General features: G+C 39.7%; 2 protein-coding genes across 4 annotated transcripts in view; one reads left to right on the top strand and one right to left on the bottom strand.

The window, feature by feature from the left end:
* Positions 1–16,817, bottom strand: part of prcp (prolylcarboxypeptidase (angiotensinase C)) — a 42,093-nt gene extending 25,276 nt beyond the window's left edge. Inside the window, exons 1-3 of one of the 2 annotated variants that reach the window (XM_059964506.1) lie at positions 16,777–16,817; positions 5,433–5,610; positions 4,217–4,357 (exon numbers count right to left, since the gene is read on the bottom strand). In XM_059964506.1, the coding sequence (XP_059820489.1) occupies positions 4,217–4,357; positions 5,433–5,609 (318 nt within the window). In that variant the 5' untranslated portion in view covers position 5,610; positions 16,777–16,817. Of the gene's footprint in view, positions 1–4,216; positions 4,358–5,432; positions 5,611–5,903; positions 6,040–16,776 lie in introns of those variants that run through there. The other variant, XM_059964505.1, reaches the window with a different exon arrangement.
* The window catches only part of ddias (DNA damage-induced apoptosis suppressor), a 34,335-nt gene continuing 15,100 nt past the window's right edge, over positions 4,809–24,043 (top strand). The window contains exons 1-4 of one of the 2 annotated variants that reach the window (XM_059964504.1): positions 5,180–5,213; positions 16,798–17,196; positions 19,043–19,162; positions 22,685–22,846. In XM_059964504.1, coding sequence (XP_059820487.1) covers positions 19,050–19,162; positions 22,685–22,846 — 275 coding nt within the window. In that variant the 5' untranslated portion in view covers positions 5,180–5,213; positions 16,798–17,196; positions 19,043–19,049. Of the gene's footprint in view, positions 5,214–16,797; positions 17,197–19,042; positions 19,163–22,684; positions 22,847–24,043 lie in introns of both variants that reach the window. The other variant, XM_059964503.1, reaches the window with a different exon arrangement.

Raw genomic sequence — 24,043 nt, forward strand, 5'->3', positions numbered from 1 at the left:
CCTTAGATATGGCCTAGCTTTCAACTAGAATGGCAATTCTTTCTATTTTAAGAGCCAAGAGAGATGGGAAAAATAGATAACCAATCAAGGGTAAAGATCATTTAAGACCTTCACATGCTTGCATTTGAATTTGGCTAGGTGACTTCCTTATTGATCCTTTTCTGTATATGCAAGTCAACAATCTAAAATTGATTTTTAAAAATTGGATATAAGCAATAAAGTATTAGAAAGAAAAATATAAAGAAAGATAAAGTTTTTAAAAGAGTGTGATTCTGGAGCCTTTGACTCTACTCTATACCACACTACCTGCATAGAGACGAACAGAGTCGAGGGCAATACTATCAAAGTTATTTTACACTGAAAAGAATTTCAAAGTGTCAAAGGTGGTGGTATAGCTAGATACACGAAAGACATTTAAGAAACTCATAGATGGTCACATGAAAGAAAGAACAATGGAGGGCAATGTGGAAGGTACGGATTAGATTGATCTTGGAGACCCTAAAAAAGTTGGCACATCGTGGGCCAAAGGACCTGTACTGTTCTATGTTACTTTTGGCATCACTGGCTGTTCTTTGATGGGTCGTCTGGGCTGCAGATGGGCTTGACCAAACTGAAAAATCCATACATTCTTTGTTAATCTACCACTGGTTGGAAACAACATCTTGGATTTATATGGCGTATTTACTACAGATAGCAGCTGTAGTGTTTAAATCTGAAATTCTGAGGAACAATAATCAGAAAAGCTACAAGTTTGTCAAAACAAGCTCAGTTTACTTATCTCATTCAGGGAAGGAATTCTGCCATACAATTGGCTTTTATGAGACCCACAACCTACTCCATGTGGTTGATTGATGCAAGTCCTTTAAGTTTTCTTAGCAAGCTACTTAGTTGTACCATAACTACCATGTTCAAACAGAGTGGGGAAAAGAAAACAAGAAAGGACACCAGTCTAGTTAACCTTGCCAAGTCTCCCTCATAAACATCTGCAATTGGGAGAGAAGTCCTGAAAAAGATGCACCAGCCTGTATAAGCCATGCGCCCTCTCTAGGGAGAGATGGGACCACTCAGGATAAAGGAGGAAATATTTCCTTGACTATGGAGATTGTGAGTGAGGTACTTAATGAGAACTTTGCTTCAGTATTTACCAAGGAAAAATATACGAGGACCAGGACATCAATGCTGAGTGTATAAATAAGTTAGGGTGTTTAGAGATCAAGGAGGAGGAAGTGTTAGGGCCTCTAATGAGTATTAATGTGGTTAAGTCCCCAAGACTTGATGCACCTTACATTAGGTTATTGAAGGAGGCAAGGGACGAGATTGCTGGGACCTTGACCAGTACCTTAGTGTCTTCTCTAACCACAGGTGAGGTCTCAGCAGACTGGCAAGTGGCTAATGTTGTATCTCTATTTAAAAAGGAAACAAGGCGAAGTCCTTGTGAGTCTCACATCATTTTTAGGGAAATTCCTAGAGAAAATCCTTATGGACAGGATATATGAACACTTGGAAACCCGTGGCCTAACTAGGGAGGACCAGCATGGCTTTGTGCAGAGCAGGTCATATCTTACCAACTTGATTTTTTTGACAAGGTGACAAGAGAGATTGAGAAGGGTAGGGCAGTGGGTGTGTTCTACATGAATATTAGTAAGGCTTTTAACAAAGTCACTCATGGGAGGCTAATCCAAAAGATTACGATGCATGGGGTCTGCAGCTAATTGGATTCAGAACTGGCTTGTGCATAAATGATACAGAATAGTGGTTAAAGGGACTTATTTGAACTGGAGGTCTGTAGTTAGTGGTGTACTGCAAGGTCCTGTTCTGGGACCTCTGTTGTTTGTGATGTATATAAATGACTTGGATGAAAACGTAAATGGGAGGGTTCGTAAGTTTGTAGATGATACGAAGATTGGTGTAGCTGTGGATAGAATAGACAGACAATACAGCACGACATAGATTAGTTGCAGATATGAGCAGAGAAATGGCAGATGGAGATTAACCCAGATAAATGTAAGGTGTTGCACTTAGGTAGAGCAAATGCAAGTATCCTGTTAAGAGCAAACTTCTTAAAAGTATTGATGAGCAGTGAGATCTTGGGATCTAAGTTCATAGTTACTTGAAAATGGCTGCACAGGTTGAGAAGGTGGTTAAGAAGGCTGATGGAATGCTTGCTTTTATTAGCTGGGGCATTAAGTTCAAAAGTCAAGAGGTTATGTTGTAACTTTATAAAACAATGGTTAGGCTACATCTTACAGTTCTGGTCGCCCCACTATAGGAAGGACGTTGGGGCTTTGGAGAGGGTGCAGAAGTGGTTTACCAGGATGCTGCCTGGTTTAGAGGGCACGTGCTACCACGAGAGGCTGGGTAAACCTGGGTTGTTTTCTCTGGAGCACCAGAGGCTTAGGGCAGATCTGATAAAGCTTTACAAGATTATAATAGGCATTGACAGAGCAGACACACGGTACCTATTTCCCAGGTTTGAAATGTCTAACACCAAAGAGCTTGCATTGAAAATGGGGGGGTCAAAGGTTATGTGAGAGGCGAGTTTTTTTACTCAAGGGTGGTGGATGCCTGGAATGGTAGCAGAAGCAAATACATTAGAAGCTTTTAATAGAGGTTTGGATAGGCACATGGATGTAAGGAAGATGGAGGGATATGGCCATTGTTTAGGTAGGAGCAATTGGCGTTTGGATGTTTCTGATTTGCTGTTTAAGCTGGTTTGGCAGAACATAGTAGGCTAAATGGCCTGTCCTGTGCTGTACTGTTCTATGGTCTATAAAGGTAGCCTGGTAGCACTACTGTAGCTACCAAACTGAGAGTGCAGCAGTTAGTGAATGAACTGCCACAAGGAATAAACCTACTCAAATCCACCCTCACCAGTCTGCCTTTGGTAGATGCATCTGCTCCATGGTAGCAGGAGCAGCGGAGAAATAGTCCTATCTACACACCAAAGGTATTATCCTGTGTTGTGTTGTACTGCCATTGTGCTGAAAAGGATAGAATGGACAGACTGCTCAAAACAGAGTAATCTTGATCCTTGACCAACAGAAGAAGCAGAAATATACTCCACCATATCTGCATGCTGGCAGTGGCAATACACATACACACAAAATGACAAGACAATGACCTAGGAAAGCTGCAAAGCAAAACCAAACGCAGAAACCAGGGTAATTATCTAAAGCTTCAGAGCATTGAGCAAAGCCCAATTTCTGCACTGCCTCCTATTAATGAATTTGTCCCATGATATCTCCACAACTTTTTTTAGTCACTGAAGAAAAGCTGTAAAAGTGAAAAATACAATAAAAATCAGTGAAAGCAACAGAGGAATCATGAAAGCAGGTGGCTAACAATAGTACGGAAGTTCATAATCAGAGAAGCGGGTAAAAGCACAGGAAGAAACCTAAGTAGAATTGCTGGAAACTGAAAGCACAGAAAAAGAAATCGCGGCTTAACTGACATAAACAGAACTTTAGATATATCGCAATAGGGCACCAATTTTCAAAAAAATGTACAGCAGTGTCACAATTGTGTCAAATTAATAAACATTTTCACACCTGCAAAGAAGTGGTTTAGCTGATTTAAACATGGTAACTTGTAACTTTGTAAATATATTATCCTACCAATAAATAAAATATACAGAAACTTGTTTTTCAGATGTTGCTGCAAAACTGCCAATAGAGCTTATAAATCTCATAATTTAGGTACATTTTAGAATTATAAAATGGTAATTTTATACTATCATTACATTTCTGTTTACATGGTAACCTTCTTTAAACTGACACCCAGAAACCCGAGTTATCCAAGCATAATAAAATTCAGATAAGAAGAGGATGCACTTTTACTCAGATTTATGATATTTACCTCAAATGTAATATAATTCAGCAGAATACTAATCCAACTCTTCCCTTCCAGCTCATAAACTAAATAAGGGATAAAATTATTTCAAAACAAATGTCCAGGTAAAAGAAGAACTGTGGTTTGAAACCATGTGTTGGCATAATTCTTTCTTAATTACTATCCAGTAATCTATCTCAGAAATTCTCCAGCTGAATTTCTACTGAGGACAGGATAGAGCTCAGTAACAAACCCCCAAACTGCAGGCAATGTGTTCTGAGTTCACAAAAATATTGGGGACAGATAAAACAACTGTATCAAATGAAGAACCCAAGGCAAACTTGTTTGAGAGAAAGGAAGGAAATCTCCCAGGGTAAATAGTTCTTACCGTATTATTACAGAACCATGTGATGTCTCCTTCGTTTCCTGTATAGAAAAGAATGGGGCCTCCATCCCGATTCCAATCTGCATCTGCTATCAAGTACCTTTGTTTGAAAGTGGAATCTTCAACAAATCCAAAGTGATCAATCTGTTAAAATGATTAATTTACATATTTATGTACAAAAGTATAATCTTCATTAACCATAATTTAATGATGGATACTAGAATAATAATAGCATTGATCATTGGATTGGATTAAGATTTATTTCACTTCAAATTTAGACACCCATGCATGGTTTCTATTCCTTTTTAAGTCAGTGTAATGCAAAATATATTATCACATGACAGAACTACATGCATCACATGCTATGGTTATGAAATTCACGTGAGCAGCAAGGAAACTACATCATCTAAAGAATTATAGAAGAAAATCTGCATTTTTTTCTGGAACGTTGGTTTTAATTGCTTGTCAATGCAAGCACTCAATGTCAAAATAAATTTCCAACAATTTACATGACACGCGAGTAGATCCTTTTAGATTTACCTAATAAACAATTGTTTTAATCTTGTGGTTACCGATAGGAATACCACGGGAAAAAAATCACAGAAAACATTACTCTACTCAGTTCAGATCTGCAGAGATTTAAAAGTTCGATGAGTCTGCCCAATATTCTTTCGAGCGGCTAACTTTCGATACGTTTATTTAGAGCTGCAGAGGGCATAAGTTCTCTGCTGTTGCAAAAGCAGCGAGTCGTCAAATCCGTTGTCCATTAAATGAGCAATCACCAGACTCACACGGCCATGGAAAGACCAACATGCTTTAAATTCATTAATAGATTTACAGTCAAACGAGACAATCTAAGATTGTTAACACATAAAAGTACACGGTGCCAGGTAACAAACGAGGTCTCTCCCAACAGCTTGTTATTGTAGAGCAGAATGCGGAAGTTAGAAACTGGGGAAAACACAATTTAAGTACAAATCATTGTTTCCTCTTGACTAGGGTAAGTGGGTGTTTTGTTAATTTTTGGCAGTAAACTATCACGTACATTTTAATATATATTTAGCTGATTAAGTAATTTTAAAAACAATGCGGTATGGGTCGGGAAGCGAAGCTGCAGCCTGACCGGTGCAACGCGCGGCTCACGGGGCAAGATTGTCCTTCTCTGACTATAAGAACCCTGTACGTATTAAACTCATTTCTCGCCAAGGCGCTCACGTACCTTCTGCACGAAGTACCGCGTCTTGTAGTTGAACCGGCTGGGCTGCTCCGACAGACGGTTCCGAGACAAACGCAGTAACACTCGAGCGGAGATGGCGGGGACCAGGGCCAGGCACAGGGTTGCCATCAGCGCGGCGACAGCCGTAAAGGGCAGCTTCGGCACCGAGCCTTCTGCCATCCTGCCCAGGAGAGAGGGAAGCCGTTGAATGAACGGAGCGGGGAAGAGGGAGAAAAGGCTGGGGAGTTTGGGGGAGAAGGAGGGGCTAGGTTGGGGGAAGGGCAGTGAGGTCCATTGTTCACCGGCTAGGACGTATCTCTGTTACTAACGTCGAGGAGGAGCAATGGGCGCCTGTGGATGTTCTAGGAACAACTCCATCCCTTCCTCCATTAGATGTCTGAGCGGACTGAAAACACTACCCTGTGTACGAACAAGCGTTTAAAGCTACGATTTACAGCGGGAGACATCACCTACCTACTGTATCGGGGTTCAATTCCCGCCGCTGTCTGAGAAGTAGTTCGTACGTTCTCCGCTTTTCTCCCAAAGTTAACGGGATGGGGCAGTGAGTTACCGACATGTTCTGTTGGCGATGAAGCGTGGAGACACCCGCAAGTATTTTATCAGATTATGTTGGTCGTTGACGCAAAGTGCGTATTTTACTATATGTTTTGATGTATATTTGACAAATAAAGTTATTTTGCCATCTTTGCACTGTTTATGTTCATATTTCTTAGTGTAAACTAGTATTTTATCAGAATTGGATTTAATATCACCGGCATATATCGTGGAATTTGTTCAATTTATGATCAATATAAAGGGGGGAACTGAGTAACATTAAGTAGGTCTATTAAATATTAAGTTAAAATAAGCAGAGCAAAAATAACAAAAAAGTCCTGCGTAAGGATTTTGGCCCGAAACGTTGACTGTACTTTTCCATAGATGCTGCCTGGCCTGCTAAATTCCTCCAGCATTTTGTGTGTGTTCCTCGGATTTCCAGCATCTGCAGATTTTCTCATTTAAAATAAAATGTAGTGAGGTAGTGTTCACGGGTTCAATGACCATTCAGAAATCGGAAGGAAGAGGGGAAGAAGTTGTTCCTAAATCGCTGAGTGTGTGCCTTCAGGCTTCTGTACCCCTTTCCCGACGGTAACTGTGAAGAGGGCAAGTCCTAGGTGGAGGGGATGTCTCCTCCCTAAGGCCCATTCCCTAAAAATGCAACACACACAAAATGCCAATTGGAATGCTCTTCACAGTAAGTTTGTAGAAGTTTGAATGTTTTAGTTGACAAACCAGTTCTCCTCAAACTTAATGAACTATAGCTGCTGTTTGGAAATCCTGTGAGACAGATATTCAAAACACAAAATGCTGGCAGAACTCATCAGGCAATATTCAACATGGTTTTGTAAAGTTTTCTGCATGTTTCACATTTCTTTATATAATCTCCCCAGTTGACCAGGTCACCACATGGATTGCCTTGTTCTTTGGCAACATTTTTCAATGCCTTGGTGGATTTAATTGATTTTTCCTTGTAAAGAAGCAGGGATGATGAGTCTGGAGGCACTTGGCAGCAAACCGTCCAGAATAAGGCCTCTTTCAAGCCAGTTAGGTCTGAATTCCTGAGCTCTTTTTTGAACAGCTGACCTGCTGTGATCACAGTATTGAATAACCTTAGTGCAGATTTGGTCATTTTTTTTTGACTCAGCATGAACTTTGTCCAGTTTACTCTTGTGAGGCATCCTTGACAGTGGTGTAATGAAAAATTTGCCAAGGCCGTTTAATGTCATGATAGTATTGCATAAGCCTCATTCTGAATCTGTGGAGATGAGTCATCCATCTGTTTTGAGTTGAGGCTGACAAGTGGCACATGGTCTTTTTCAAGTAGGAATTTAATGCCCATCAAGCTGAAGAGTTCACATGCCCACACTATAGCCAGGGTCATGTTTTTGATTTGGGCATAATGCTGTTAAGTAGGAGTCAGTGCTCTTGATGCATGCACCACCAGTTTCCATACAGCACTCTCCCAAGGCCAAAGGAAGAAGTTTCTGTTGAGACCTTGGTTGCTTTGTTTGGAGCAAAGAATGCCAATGTTGGCAGAGAGATGAGCTCTGCTGTGAGTGATGAGAATGACTTCTCCTGTGATGTGCCCCAGGTCCAAACCTGAGAAACGTGGCTTTGGATTCTCCACCAAATCTGTAATGAACTTTCCCAGCTGGTTTACCATGCCAATGAAACAGCAGATCTCTGATACATTTGTAGGTTGTTCCATGTTCTGAACACTTGGCAGTTTTTTTGAATCTAGTTACACTCCCTCTAAGGACAGTTAGTGGCCTGATAACTACACCTCCAACCTTGCAAGCTCACCTTTCAATTTGTTAGGTTGATTCTGGCTTGTTTCAGTTTATCCAAGGAAGCTTCTACTCTTTCGTCCTGTTCCTCACTTGAGTCCCTCCAAAATTTGGTTCCTTCTCATCTGAAAGAGTTCAGGGGCTGATGAGATTTGTTGAAGACATAGCGTCCATTCAATGTGGTAAAGGTTGTGAGCTTCTGTGACTTGGGACCTAAACAATCTGCTAGAACACTGAGTTTACATCTACTTTGGAGAAGAACTTGGTTCCACCCAGCATGTCCAGTGAGTTCTCAGAGGGCACAATAAACTTCTCCCATCTCACTGCATTATTCAATTTTGTTAGATCAACACTGTGCCATCTGGCTTGGGAACAGCAGCAATGCCTGTACACCAGTTAGTAGGTCAATTCACCCTAGTTATGATGTCAAGCTCAACTTTGACTTCTCTCAAGTTCAGCCTCGACTTTGTTCAACAATGGGACCGGTATACGCCTCGCTGTGGTTAGAGAGTAGGGCATCACTCTTGGCCTTAGTTCGATGAAGTACCCCTCTTTCAGTATTTCCAGGCCTGTGAACAACTCCAGGTGCTTCTGCAACTGAACGTTATTTAACAAATCCAACCTTGCAATGAGGTCAGCATCCTGATGGTATGTCATCCCAGTAGTGGTGAGAAAAGATTCTGAACTGTTTCTCAGTTTTCCTTTCACACCGAGCTTGCCCCATGACCACTTTTTTTTTGGGGGGGGGGGGTTAGTGTAATACCCATTTTCCTCGTCAGTGTTGTGAACAGACGTTCGGGGATGACTGACATCTATGGCTGTGACTTCTGCCCTAGTGTCAATTTTGAATGTCACCGTCTCATTTTGCAACTAAACCATAGTACACCAGCCTTGTCTATTTGAATCTGGAGCCCTAAGTAAAGCTCACTCTTCATCTGAATCTTGTTCTTCTTTGACCTCCTGAAGAGCTGTTTTTGAGTGACATTACTGGCCAACTCTATTGCATTGTCAGCATTTCACTTTTGCTGGACAAAGCTCTTTGATGTGAAATAGAGACTTACTGCATCTACCATTATCGGACATTTTTCCTGCTCTTTATTTATCTTGTCTGTTCTGTTTGAGCTGACCTCCTGTTCCGTCTTTCTGACCACACATTGTTTCCTCTCATATCACTTCCACTTTCTTGTGGAATATTCTTTGAATTTGTCCTGCACTCCTTTTCCTAAGCATCAGACCTAATCCACCCAGGATGTCATCGGCTTTGTCACCCATGCACTATATTAGTGTGTTTATTCGATGCTCTCTGAAGCCAGAGTGAGATTGCTAGCAATCCTAAATCTCTCAAAGCATCTGAGACATCTCTCATAATGGGAACGGGCATAGGAATTAAAATGGTTAGCCACCAGGAAATTCTAATTGTGGCAGATGAAACAGAGGTGCTCACCAAAGCGGTCCCACCAATGCAGCAGAGCACCAGATACAAAGGACAGTCCCAACAAATGTCGCCCACCTGGAAGGACTGTTAGGGGCCTTGAATTGGAAGCAAGGGAGTAGGTAAATGAACAAGTGTAGATAGAGTGTCTGTCTGTCCCTCCTGTTGGGTGCGGGCTTTTATTGATTCTAATTGTGTCTCTTGTATTTAATACAATGCCTGCAAGAAAATGCAGGGTTGTTTATGGTGATATATACTATTTGTACTTTGAAAATCAATTTACTTTGAATCTTATCAAATACCTATCCATATACACTACATCCACTGCTTTCATCAATTTGTTTTGCCACTTCTTTGAACAATTCAACCAGGATTGTGAGGCATGACCTGCCCGTCACAAACCCATGCTGATTATTCCTAATTAGACAATTCTTCAAATGCTCTTAAACCTGTCCTGTCTCTAAGAATTCACTCCAGTAGTTTGCCCACCACTGATATAAGACTCACTGGACTATAATCCCTATTACCTTTCTTGCAACATACAAAGTATCAGCGTTCTGCACTCAAGTCAGAAACAAAACTAGTTCCACTTTAAAGAATACACTTAAGTAGACAAGTTGCACGAATAAGTGTTCTTTTGTTGGCTGTCAATGGTACTTTTCTCTAAATAGATTTTCTGAACATTTGTGAGCAGAGTTACCCTCAGAGCAAGGTTGTAGGATAAGGCATTCCAATGCCATCTGTTAAATTAAAATCACTATAATCTGTCAGTCTCAAATAAAGGCATTTTATTATAGAATCAGGAATTCTGGTTTGTTGTCAATTGCAATAACAAAATCCCTTTTTGTGACAACTGCATAGCCAGTGATTATTATTAGACAGCTCCATTGTAAATGAAGACAGCACAGGAAAAATCCTGTTTCATATTTTGCCCTGTGACTTAACCCATTAATATTTCTTAATAGCCTCCTTATGTCCTCTCACAATTTACCATTCTGCCTCTCTTTATGTCATCAGCACAAGTATTTTCCAAGATCTCATTTACCAATCATGGTAGATACAGTGGCATGCAAAAGTTTGGGGATCCCCGGTCAAAATTTCTGTTACTGGTGAATAATTATGTGAGTAGAAGATGAACTGATCTCCAAAAGTCATAAAGTTAAAGATGAAACATTCTTTTCAACATTTTAAGCAAGATTAGTGTATTATTTTTGTTTTGTACAATTTTAGAGTGAAAAAAAGGAAAGGAACACCATGCAAAAGTTTGGGCATCCCAAGAGATTTGAGCTCTCAGATAACTTATACCAAGGTTTCAGACCTTAATTAGCTTGTTAGGACTATGGCTTGTTCACAGTCATCCTTAGGAAAGGCCAAGTGAAGCAAATTTCAAAGCTTTATAAATTCCCTGACTCCTCAAACCTTGTCCCAACAATTAGCAGCCATGGGCTCCTCTAAGCCGCTGCCTACCACTCTGAAAATTAAAATAAATGATGCCCACAAAGCAGGAGAAGGCTATAAGAAGATAGCAAAGTGTTCTCAGGTAGCCGTTTCCTCAGTTCATAATGTAATTAAGAAATGGCAGTTAACAGGAATGGTGGAGGTCAAGTTGAGGTCTGGAAGAACAAGAAAAATTTCCGAGAGAACTGCTCATAGGATTGCTAGAAAGGCAAATCGAAACCCCCGTTTGACTGCAAAAGACCTTCAGGAAGGTTTAGCAGACTCTAGAGTGGTGGTGCACTGTTCTACTGTGCAGTGACACCTGCACAAATATGACCTTCATGAAAGAGTCATTAGAAGAAAACCTTTCCTGCGTCCTCATCAGTGTCAGAACTTTGCAACAGAACATCTAAACAAACCTGATGCATTTTGGAAACAAGTTTTGTGGACTGATGGAAGTTAAAATAGAACTTTTTGGCTGCAATGAGCAAAGGTATGTTTGGAGAAAATAGGGTGCAGAATCTCATGAAAAGAACACCTCTCCAACTGTTAAGCATGGGAGTGGATCAATCATGCTTTGGGCTTGTGTTGCAGCCAGTGGCACGGGGAACATTTCACTGGTAGAGGGAAGAATGAATTCAATTAAATACCAGCAAATTCTGGAAGCATCTGTAAAAAAGCTGAAGATAAAAAGAGGATGGCTTCTACAACAGGATAATGATCCTACACACACCTCAAAATCCACAATGGACAACCTCAAGAGGCTCAAGCTGAAGGTTTTGCCATGGCCCTCACAGTCCCCCAACCTAAACATCATCGAAAATCTGTGGATAGACCTCAAAAAAGCAGTGCATGCAAGACAGCCCAAGAATCTCACAGAACTAGAAGCCATTTGCAAGGAAGAATGGGCGAAAATTGAAAGACTCTTAGCTGGCTACAGAAAGGGTTTACAAGCTGCGATACTTGCCAAAGGGGATGTTACTAAGTACTGACCATACAGGGTGCCCAAACTTTTGCTTCGGGCCCTTTTCCTTTTTTGTTATTTTGAAACTGTACAAGATGGAAATTTTTAAAAAAGTAATCTTGTTTAAAATATTAAAGAAATGTGTCATCTTTAACTTTATGCCTTTTGGAAATCAGGTCATCTTTTACTCGCTTAGCTATTCACAGTAACAGAAATGTTGACCAGGGTGCCAAAGCTTTCGCATGCCACTGTATGTTACGTCTATTCAGGACTGAAAAGAACTTTCTTCATCTTTGGAATCTTTGTTATGATGACTCTCTGGAGTTCTCTCCAAGAGTGTCATGAAGGCTTAGTCTTTAAGTATTTATACCTACGAGGGGGAATAAAACAATAGATTGCTATATGAAAGGAATCAAGAAGTACAGGGCAAGCCCAAGGAAGTGGCACCAAGGGAAAAGAGGAAAAGGTGAGCAATTTCAAGTTCCTGGGAGTCAACATCTCTGAGGATCTATCCTGGACCCAACATATTGATGCAATTACAAAGAACAGACAACAACTATATTCCGATAGCATCATGGTTAGCACAGTGATTTACAGTACTAGCCAATTCTCATGCCTGTCTGTAAGGAGTTTGTACGTTCTCCCCGTGACTGTGTGGGGTTCTCCGGGTGCTCCAGTTTCCTCCCGTAGTCCAAAGATGTATGGGTTAGTAGGTTAACTGGTGATTGTAAATTGTCTTGTGATTTACGCTGTCCAATTGTGGGTCGCTCGGTAGCGTGGTTCAAAGGGTCTGAACAGCCTGTTCTGCAGTGTGTCTCAACAGACTTCATTAGGAGTTTGTGGAGATTTGGTATGTCACCAAACTCATTCATAAATTCCTACAGATACATCATGAAAAGCATTCCACCTGGCTGCATCACCATCTGGTATGTAGGGGCCACTGCACAGGACCAAGATAAGTTGTAAACTCAGTCAGTTCCTTCATGGGCACTAGCCTTCCCAGCATCCAGTACATCTCCAAGGAGTGATGCCTCAAAAAGGCAGCATCCTTCATTAAGGACCCCCATCATCCAGGATGCTCCCTCTTCTCATTGCTACCATCAGGGAGGGGGTACAGGGAACTGAAGGCACACATTCAACAATTCAGGAACAGCTTCTTCCCCTCTGCCATCAGTTTTCTGAATGGACATTAAAACCATGAACACTGCTACCTCACCACTTTCTTTTTCTCTTTTGGCACTGCTTACTATACACTTTTCACTGTAACTACAGTTTTTATTATGTAAGGCTGCTGCACAACATATGCTGGTGATATTAAACCATAATCATATTGACCAGTAGAGTCAGCATAGAAGCTGTATGGCTTACACCTGTATCTGCTAACACAAGACCATTGAATGGGCCTTTAGTACAGGAAAATGAACTCTTGACCTCACAATCAACCTCATTATGGCCTTGCACCTTATTGTCTGCCTGCATTGCACTTTCTCTGTCACTCTACACATTGTTCTGCATTCTGTTATCATTTTCTCCTTCTCTAGCTGAAAGCACTGATGTGATGAAATGATCTGTATGGCTGGCATCCAAAACATTTTCTTATGTATACAGTACTCTGGTACATGTGACAATATAAACCAATTTACCAATTTCTTGCTTCTATTTCTTACAAACGAAAAGCCCCAGTTCTTAGCCTGTTGAAACCCATTTCCTTGGCAATAAGATAAACATTTTGGTGTTCTACATTATGTGACGTTCCAAAAGAAAAGCAGCACTTTATTGATAGCCACTTGTGATTCTTATTCTAGTTCAACCTTCAGCTGAGTTCATTGATTAATACTGTTCGATAGATTTAAACTATAAATGTACATTACAAGACTTCATTCAGCAGTCACAGTGGATACTATAACTATTGTCATAGGTTTCAAATTCATTGTCATTTGGCACTAATGTGCCTTTGTTGGAGATAGACGAGACCGCAGATGCCGAAGTCTGGTGACACACAAAAAGCTGGAGGAATTCAGCGGGTCAGGCAGCGTCGATGTAAGAAATGGGGTAAATCCAGATGAAGGTTCCCAATCCAAAACATCAAATGTCCATTTCCCTCCATAAATATTGCCTAACCCACTATGTTCCTCCAGCAGCTCGTGTGCTTCTGCATGTTCAATGTTACCTAGCTGGCTGTGCAAGTTTCTAACTCACTCTGTGACTTCTCATGCCTAATGCAACTCCTTACAAGTTGCGTACAAATGTAACGGACGGAGTGTCCAGCAAGGATTTCTGCTCACTCACTCCCCGCACCCAACCCGCTATTCCCACTTTCAACACCTGCAGTAAAGGAGCTTCGCGGAGGCGCTGAGAAACTGAAGGAAGTAACTAACCCCAGGACTCAACTTTAACAGCCGCTGTTTTCCTGCATGATCACTTGACCCTTTTCCAAGAGGCTGACCAAGCCGCTGTCTTCTTCTTCTTCTGACTTTTAATGACAGTTGGCAGTCCAGCTTAAGGTGCATTACCACCACCAACTGGACTGTAATGGGGTACAGAGAGTTGGGAAATAAAACCCCTATGAACTGAAAACTAAATTATCCCCAAAAGCCCGATAGATTTTAAATAGTGAAAGGCAATATTGTGAATTAAAGTCACTTCCGTAACTTTAATAAAGTTTTAAAGTAAACCATCAACCCACAAAGTAGTAGTGCAGCTGACATCTGCTTTCTTTCAATCTTGTATGCATCGCATTGTAAAAGAATGTGTTCAACTGTTCCATAATGATGACAAAACCTACACATCCCAGAGTGATGTTTTCCAACAAGATACAAGGGATAATTAAACATAGTATGTCCAATTCTAAGTCAGTAGAATTCCTTCCCTTCATGTCTTACCCCCTTCTCCCATCAATCCAACAGTTTTATGTATTATGTAAAGGTGTCTCCCATTATCCCACAGTTCTTGCCATAATCCCCTAATTCTTAGCCTCACCAACCCCTTGGCTTCTGATTTGATAAGTGGAAGGTCTATATCCACAGATGAACTTCTAACAGCTTTTTTGGCCAAGCAATCAACCTGCTGATTCCACTCAACACCTCTATGTGCAGGAATCCGTAAGAAGAAGACATGTAGACCAATACTTTGAATATGAAATAAAAGATTGAAGAGCTTTCAGCAGTAAATCAGACCTATTGCTAGAACAACCTGTTTTAAGACCAGTCCCAAAAATGAATCTGAACAAGTTATAACTTTTCAAGGACAGATTTCCTCCACCCACTGTAAGCCCAAAATGATGGCGACCAGTTCTGCAGAATACACAGATAGATAGTTAGTAATATGTTTCTTTATTGTTATCTGTAATTCAGGTACTAAAACAGCCACACTGACATTTCCCATTATCTTTTGATCCATCAGTAAAAATGGTTAACATATCACAATAATTCTCCTTAATATACTGATGAAGCAACAGACTCTTGAGCATATCAGGATTCTTGGATTTCATTAAATCATGCAACCTAAAATCAACTAAAGCTATTGGAAAAAAAACCATGGTGGGGTTTCCCGAAAATGCTATAGTGGGATAAATTACATAATCCAGCAAACCCATATTCCTAGTGTGATGAGAACTCAGCCACCCAAAACTAAAAACACTCTTCTTGTGCTGTTCCAGTCTTCCAACACACTTTTAACGGGGTGATCATTCTTCTGCCCCCTCAAGTTAACCCAGGGTGTTAACAACAACTTCATCCTCCACAACTGTAAGGGTAATCGCCCCATTTCAACCAGTAAAGCTGAAAGAGGAGCTGACTTACTGCACTGCCACACAGTCTTAAAGCCTGAGCTTGCATCACATCCAAACATTTTAACTTTGAAGATGAAGCTGATCCATAAATCACACAACCATAATCACGTACCGATCTAATTAAACAAATACATAAAGTCAATAGAATTTTCAAGTAGCACCCCCCAACTATTTAGAAACAAAGAAAACCTACAGCACAATACAGGCCCTTCAGCCCACAAAGCTGTGCTGAACATGTCCTTACCTTAGAACTACCTAGGCTTACCCATAGCCCTCTATTTTTCTAAGCTCCATGTACCCATTCAGGAGTCTCTAAAAAGACCCTATCATATCCCCCTCCACCACCACCGCCGGCAGCCCATTCTGCGCACTCACCACTCTCTGAGTAAACAACTTACCCCTGACAAATCCTCTATACCTACTTACAAGCATCTTAAAACTATGCCCTCTCCTGCTAGTCATTTCAGCCCTGGGGGAAAGCCTCTGACTATCCACACGATCAATGCCTCTCATTATCTTGTACACCTCTGTCAGGTCACTTCTCATCCTCCGTTGTTCCAAGGAGAAAAGGCCGAGTTCACTTAGCCTATTCTCATAAGGCATGCTCCCCAATCCAGGCAATATCCTTGTAAATCTCCTCTGCACCCTTTCTGTGGTTTCCACAGAGTGAGTCGACCAGAACTAAGCAGAGTACTCCAAGTGGGGTCTGACCTGGGGTCCTACATAACTGCAACATTACCTTTTCGGCTCCTAAGGCCAATGCACCGTATGCCTTCTTGACCACAGAGTCAACCTGCGTAGCAGCTTTGAGTGTCCTATGGACTCGGACCCTAAGATCCCTCTGATCCTCCACAATGCCAGGAGTCGTACCATTAATACTATATTCTGCCATCATATTTGACCTACCAAAATGAACCACCTCACACTTATTGGGGTTGAACATCTGCCACTTCTCAGCCCAGTTTTGTATCCTATCAATGTCCCGCTATAACCTCTGACACGATCAATAACACCCCCAAACTTTGTGTAATCAGCAAATTTACTAACCCATCCCTCCACTTCCTCATCCAGGTCATTTATAAAAATCACAAGGAGTAGGGGTCCCAGAACAGATCCCTGAGGCACATCACTGGTCACTGATTTTCCCACTGGTCGACCTTATTAATTGCGAATTGCATCCTACATACAGTTAAATTGAACATCTTCCCTCTGATCCATAAAGCTACATTATCCACAAAGAGTGGTTTACCCAGCCCAGTGTCTATCTCAGAAAAAATATCATTAATCATAATATTAAACAATAAAGGGCTGCAAATACTGCATTGTGGAGACCCATTCTCTATCTTATAAAAGCCCTAATATACCTTTCCTACCCTTACTTGCATGGACCGTCCAAACAGGAAACTCTACCCAGCCGTTTGAAGGGCCCCGGAACAGAAATAATCCGGACTATTAGCGACGCGCCCGAACCTTCAGGGCCTAAAAGGCAGCGGACAACTATGCAACCTCATTGGAGGTCACCACTTCCGGCGGGAATTTCAAAAGGAAAGAGTGACCCATAAGGAGCGCGAATTCTCGTTAAGACTGGCATCGAAAAGTAAAATATCTGCAGGTGATGAACATCTGAAGTAGTAATAGGAAGTGCTGAAAAATCTCAAAAAGTTGGATAACTTCTGTTCAAAAGCAGCGTTTTGGTTTAATGGTCCTGCGTCAGAACTGAAAAACAAGAGTATTTTAGCTTCCAGAAAAGATGGGATTAGAAGGAATGTCTGTAATAGTTTGAAGACGCAATTGTCAAGGTAACTATTGCTTTAAATGCTTATAAATTTGAGACGGGTGTTAAAAAGTAAGAGGACAAATTGAAGCTGAAATATGTTGGTGTGTTGAAACAAGTCCAGACGGAAAATGAAGCTGGTGTAGGGTATCATTGAAACGGTGTCATAGCCCAAAATACAGTGGTCATTATGCTTGGGATTGACAATTAAAAATGACTCTGTTTTCTTCTTCACTTCCCACCATACAGGCGAAGAAAACCTTGTAAATGAAATGGCAATTTATTTGCATTTCCAGTTTAGTGTTTTATCTTCATTGTTTACAATGTGGCAATCTCTGCATTGAAGAGATCAAATGTCGTGTGGATGAGTGTAGAACATCTCCATTTGGTACACTAGTGCCTTCAGTCACCTGTTGTTTTAATTTTCTACCACACTCATTCTGATCTCAGCCTGTTATGCTTGTCCAACCTCTTCTGCTGTTCAAATACAATTCAGTCCTCAGGACTCCAATAATTTGGGGTATATGGTCTTTTTTTTTCTCTCTTTGCTTGATGCTTTAGTTTTTAATTATGATTTGCCTTCCTCCACACCCCACCCCCAACTGCTGATATTAAAAACAAGTTAAAGCTGGTCTGGACTCTATCACTGATATTCCCATTATTTTATCCTTTTCGCCTTTCTCTCAATCTTCAAAACATGCTTGTTCTTCTGTATTTTCAGTTCTGATGAATTCCCTGAGACAGTTATTCTGTTTTTCTTTTCATGGACACTGATGACCTGCTAAGTGCTTCTGGCATTTTGTTTTGGTATTCTTGAATTTCTGCAATCAGTGTAGCATTCTGGATCAGCATAAAACTCTCAGAATTTTAGATCTCAGTGATTTGTACAAAAAAATTGCCATCCACTACTTGGGGATTTTGTTTAGCTGAATCAAATCTAAATTACATTTTTCCTTGAAATTACTTAATAATCTTTGTGCTAACATTCATTCATAACCACTGTGATAATAGAGAAATTTTACAATGTTCATTGTATTGTGCAGATATGAGACAGTAACTTTTAGATTTCCATCTTAAACTTTCAATCTGCTCTCACCCAGAATTGTTTCATTTGTACTTAAGTATACAGCAGCAAGTTGCTATTTTTATATATTTACTTAGTTCTATTGCAAACTTGGGTTAATGGTGTTGCTCCTATGTTGTACTCCAGGATTTTTGCTTTACTGTTTTTCTGTTGAGATCTTTTGTCTAAAAAGTAGACGTAACAGAATCCATGGCACTAAGGAACAGTATTTCAAATACGCAAAATCATTAATATATCACATTCTCTTTATGGATCATTGCAGTGAACCATCTGTTGGTTTATTTACTTATAAACAAGTATAACCACATTTATTTATGATGTGAAAGATCATTGTAAAAGAAGGGAGTTGTGCTTCTCTGCTTTTGCGATACATGCATTTAGTATGAATTGCTTTAGAAAATAATTTACTGATTTTTGGGAAAGCAGTTTGATTTCAAACAGATATGATTGGAAACATTTCATAATGTTGTCCCTGCTCCAGTTTCCATCTGCCAGTACATTGAACATTGAAGATTTATAATTAACATTCATAACCAGGTTGTCATCAGAAAATGTGCACAGCTATTAATCTGTTGTGAAAAACTATAAAAAATGTTATCCATGCAACACACACAAAATGCTGGAAGAATGTCTGCCGAGTTCCTCCAGCATTTTGTGTGTGTTGCTTGGATTTCCAGCATCTGCAGATTTCCACTTGTTTGAGAAATGTTATCCATTTCTTTCAAGTTTAAGTATTTTAACTAATTAATACACTAATTATGATCTTTTGTTACATTCTTGTCTTAAGGAACCACATGAATGGGAAGAGATCTTTTGTTGCTGCATCAATATTGTGTCTTCATGACACCTGTTTTCTGTACCCAGCGTGTCAGAAATGTGGATCTCGGTTATTTATTAATCATGGCAAGTATGTACCAAAGATTGAAATAATGCAACAAAGTTAAAGAATTTACTAATCTTGCTATTTTGTTTAATGCTACTTTTCCTCTTTTTAAAAATCTTCGTTTTCTTATTTTTAAGGTACCTGCCATCATTTTAGAAATTTTGAGGATTCACGGTACTTTTAGTAATGCTTGGCTTTACTATTTCTCACTTTTTCCTCTTGGTAGTTTTCTGTGTGACAAATGAGGCCTTGTCTTTCATAAAGATAGAGCACAATGATAGATGGAGTGAATCAGTCTTTGCATGTGTGCCATGTTAGACAATATACTATGACCTAGAAGCATAATCAATATTGCATAACTAACCTAGTGTATAATGTCCTGTGTATGTTACTCAAAATGGCTTCTCTGGTTTGTTAAGAATAGGAATGCTTCTTTGAATGATCAGTGTTTCTCTCGCAGTTGTTTAGCTTTAGACTTGCTGATATGGGGATTGTATTCATTTGTTAACCAATGGGGAATGCTATTTTGTCTCGTGAGGCTGGGAACTTTGGGGGGGGGGGGGGGGTTTCGCGGGTTTTCGAGAGAGTCGGGAGGAAGACGCCGAGGAAGGTGGACGTGCGCTGCACTGCTTGGCTGACCACCGGGGGTGGTCCCGGGTGTGAAGACGTGGAGGTCGAAGGCAAGCGACGAGGGGTCGAATGGTTCGATGGTTGAGCTCCAACAATGTGCACTAAACCGACTGAACTTTGATAAGTTGGCGCCTTTTGCTTTTTCTTTTCTTTCATATATATTGTATTGCCTAGTACTCTTTTAGTTTTAGTAAACTCTTTAAAGTGTATTTCATAACGGTATCTGGTGTGAATTTGATACTGTGTGCGGGCGTGAGGCATAAACTTGATTCTCACAGCACCTGAGTGTACGGGAGGTGGGGTTGGTGTGTGGCTGGATCTGGTTTTCCCCTAGACATATACCAGCCTGTTGGTTAAGTGTTACACTAGTATATCACAGAAAATGGAACATAAATTGTTGCAAGTAGGTGGAGCCTCCATCAATTATGCAGCATATTTCCTAGGCTGACTCATCAAGGTAATGACTGAATACTGTTACCATAGATGGCATCTTTCAGATGAGACACAACACTAAGATAAAAACCTGTTTGGTTGTTTGGCTAAAATATTAATGCAAAAGTGTCTTTTTCTTTATTATATTAAAGATACTGTATCTTGCAATCTGCTATTGTTTAATGTTCTTGAATCAGTGGTTAAAAATAGAGAAAATGAACCTGTAGCTGCTAAGCATTTGCAGGTGCTTTGGTTTTTATTTCAGGTTGGCATCATCCACTGTATTGTGAATACATGAGGTTCATAGCCAAGGCTTTACTTAAATTGTGCATTTGGCAGCATCAGGCCTCTATTGTAGCAGATCACTTAGACAAAGTGCTAGAATCCTCTCAATCAACTTGGAATACATAATAGACAATAGACAATAGGTGCAGAAGTAGACCATTCGGCCCCTCGAGTCTGCACCGCCATTCTGAGATCATGGCTGATCATTCACTATCAATACCCAGTCCCTGCCTTGTCCCCATATCCCTTGATTACCCTATCCATCAGATATCTATCCAGCACCTTCTTGAAAGCATCCAGAGAATTGGCCTCCACCGTCTTCCAAGGCAGTGCATTCCACACCTCCACAACTCTCTGGGAGAAGAAGCTCTTCCTCAATCTCCCTCTCAGATGCTCAGGGTGGTTTCAGCTTGTTTATGTAGTTCAAGATCTTGGACACGTTTGTTTCTATAGCAGACACTAGTGCCTGCTATGTCACTGGATTGGATTTGGTTGCTGGGTAACGAGTGAAGCAACAAAGGTTTACAAATTTTAGAAGGTGGCAGTTGGCCAAGAGAGTGTTGGAATAGTTGGTAGGAGATTTTAGACTGACAGTTTTATGGGGGTAAAGTGGAGGATATAGGGTCAGAGATATGCTCGTGGTTAAACAGGAAGTTTGCAGTTGGCCTGGTAATTCATCTTCAGTATGGTTTCTAAGAATTTGCTTGTGGAACCACAAGTGATTTGAATATTTTTGCATATTATGTACAGTAGGATGTTCTGAAAATAAAGGTCAGAATATAAATTCCAGTATAATCATATTGCAGTAATCTTTGTATGATTTTTGATTTGCATATATAACACCTGAAATATAATGCATTAGGAAATATTTTAATAGCTTTGATTTTATTTGCATTATATACTGTAACACCATTTTTATGGTCACAATGTTTTTTAGTTTATGAAGTGATCTTCTAATAGTGTTGTAAAGTAACAAAGATCTTAGTACAATTTTATGTTATTTATGAAAATAAATATTTCTTTGTAAGACTTTTTTTCAGAAACTGTAAAGGCAAGATTTTGTATCCAAACAGTTCCCTAATTAGATATCATTTGGTAAAGTTGGTGGGGGTAGAAGTAAAGGGGAAGCAAAGACCAGTGGATAATTTCTACGTTGGTTCTTGAAGGCAATTGCAGCACAGTCATGTTGCTGTCAAACAATGGCTGTCAAACAATCTGGTCAATCCACTCTGACGTTAAAGGCTAGTATATGTTTTCACCAGAAATGAGATAAAATCTGCTCTCACCATAGATTTGTATAACCTCTGAGACTTTTCTTCAAAACCCTCAGTAAAGGTCAGCATTTAATTTGCAGCCTAATCGATGTTTCTGAATACTTCTGTGAAGGCACTCAAACATATCATTATTCTACGTTACATTAAGTGTTACAGAAAACAGTTTAGTTAATTTCATCAATTCTTATTAGAATTTCCAAAACCAAAGAAAAGGCTGGAATGTTATTTAATTTCAGTGCTGAAGCTCTCAAGTAAATCATAAATAGCTTAAGTAGGCTTTCTCTATACTAGATTGATGAGGAGCACAAAGACTGAATTAGGCACAATACACCTACCAGGCTAAATATTGATTTCAGCAAACTCAGAAAAAGCTAGCAACATTGATTAACTATGTTCTATTCAGATCTCCAGCATCCACAGTATTTTCCTTTTGTTATTTCGGATCACAATTCTGCTTCTCTCAATAACAGCTATAGTGATCATTTGTTTTCTTTATTTGCCTTATCAACATTCTCTTTTATTTTTGTGTTATTATTCTTGCCTTTTTTCTTTGCATCATTTAATCTGTTGTCTACAACCTGCACTAGTTTGAAAGGTATTGGAATGAAATGTTAACCTGATTTCTTTCCTACAGGTGTTACCTGGCCTGCTGAGTGTTTCCAGCATTTTGTCCTGTCTCCCCATATACACTGCCCTCTCCACCCCAACCCCAGGCTTTCAGCATTTACAGCTCTTTGTTCCTAACCAAGTGTGTGATATACCACATTTAGCTTTGAGTAAAAGTCCCATTTTATTGCCTTTGATATTTATGAATGTATCCCTGTGTACCCAGTTCTCCATAGCTCACAACATAAGGAGCAGTTTTCAAGTTGAAATATGTTTTATGAAACAACAGAATAATTCAATCTATTTTTTCCCCCTGTAGATTCCAGTGCCCAAAAAAAGATTGTTTGTCAATAGTGCAGAATGTAAATTACAGATACAGACTTTCTGTAAAAGTTGCGGAAAAATGTGAAATATTTAATATTACCGTCTTTGGAAGCTGTCTTGAACCTTATTTTGGAGCAGCAGCAGGATTTCTACACAGGTAAAACTTTAAATCCATTGAATACCATCTATGAGTCTACCATATCTTATCCAAACTAACTTGTTTTGAAAATTGCGGTGTGATCACCAGGTTATTTAGCAATTGACCCAAAATAAAACCTAAAGTATTTTTGAATACTGAACTAAGAGATTACTTTTCTTTGAGGTTCAGGTGAAAATTTCTATAGTTTAAAAACTAGAGTGGCAAAAATAAAGCTTTATCTTTAATAAGAAGATATTTCTTACTAGGCATATGCATGAAATAAGGTGTCTCATTAAATCCAGTGAATCTTGAGGTGTCTTCTGTCATATAAATTAAGTGAAAGTCCTAATTAACCACTTGCCCGCAAGGGCATTAATATTTGACAAACAGAGCAAACTAATTAGCTAAAATTCTTTAATGAACTTGTCATATGCATATATAATTTTATTCCCATTAAACTGGGACTTTTTTATGTTGCTTACCCTGGCCTGCATTTGTGATTCTTGGATCACGGAGTGATTTAGGCTTGTATGATGATCTGTCATGTGTCACCTTGCTTTGGACATGAATGGTGTAAATAATCACCTGGTACTAAAATATTATAATAACGGGTTACATCTACATGATTGCATTCTTCGTTCTAAGGCAGCCAGCTTCCAATATGTTTGGCCTGACCAACAATACATGACTTGGTCATCAAGTATATTACCATGATTCTAGAATCATTTTTTGAGAAGTACAAATTAATATTGATCAAATACAAGATAATACCTTCCAAATCTCAGTAACTCCAAGTTATATTTCAAAAATGTATTAGATAAAAGGAACATAATTATTGGTAAAATAATAAACTATTTTCAAGTAAATAAATTGAGCAATAGTGCTTTGCTATCAAAGCTTTAAGTTATCATTGTGCCCAGTGTTTTATATGTCAAAGTGCCATAACCTCTTGTACATTTGAATCTGTGCAAAACATTTGTAAATGTAGTGAATTTGCAATTGGGACACACGAGGACCAGTACATTTTGGCCTAATTAAGCAGTTGCCCCAGTTAGCCAAAGTTTTATGACTATTCAAATGAAATGCAAACATATTCAAACACTACCAATACCACTGGTGGTTGTGGGTTGTATCCAGTGATGATAGGAAACGCTGAGGGTAAGTTTTTAAACTGAAAGGGCCATTGCAGTTCCATTCTCTCTACCTCAGAAGTCT

This window comes from Hypanus sabinus, chromosome 3, assembly GCF_030144855.1.
Source record: "Hypanus sabinus isolate sHypSab1 chromosome 3, sHypSab1.hap1, whole genome shotgun sequence".
In the NCBI taxonomy this organism is placed as follows: domain Eukaryota; kingdom Metazoa; phylum Chordata; class Chondrichthyes; order Myliobatiformes; family Dasyatidae; genus Hypanus; species Hypanus sabinus.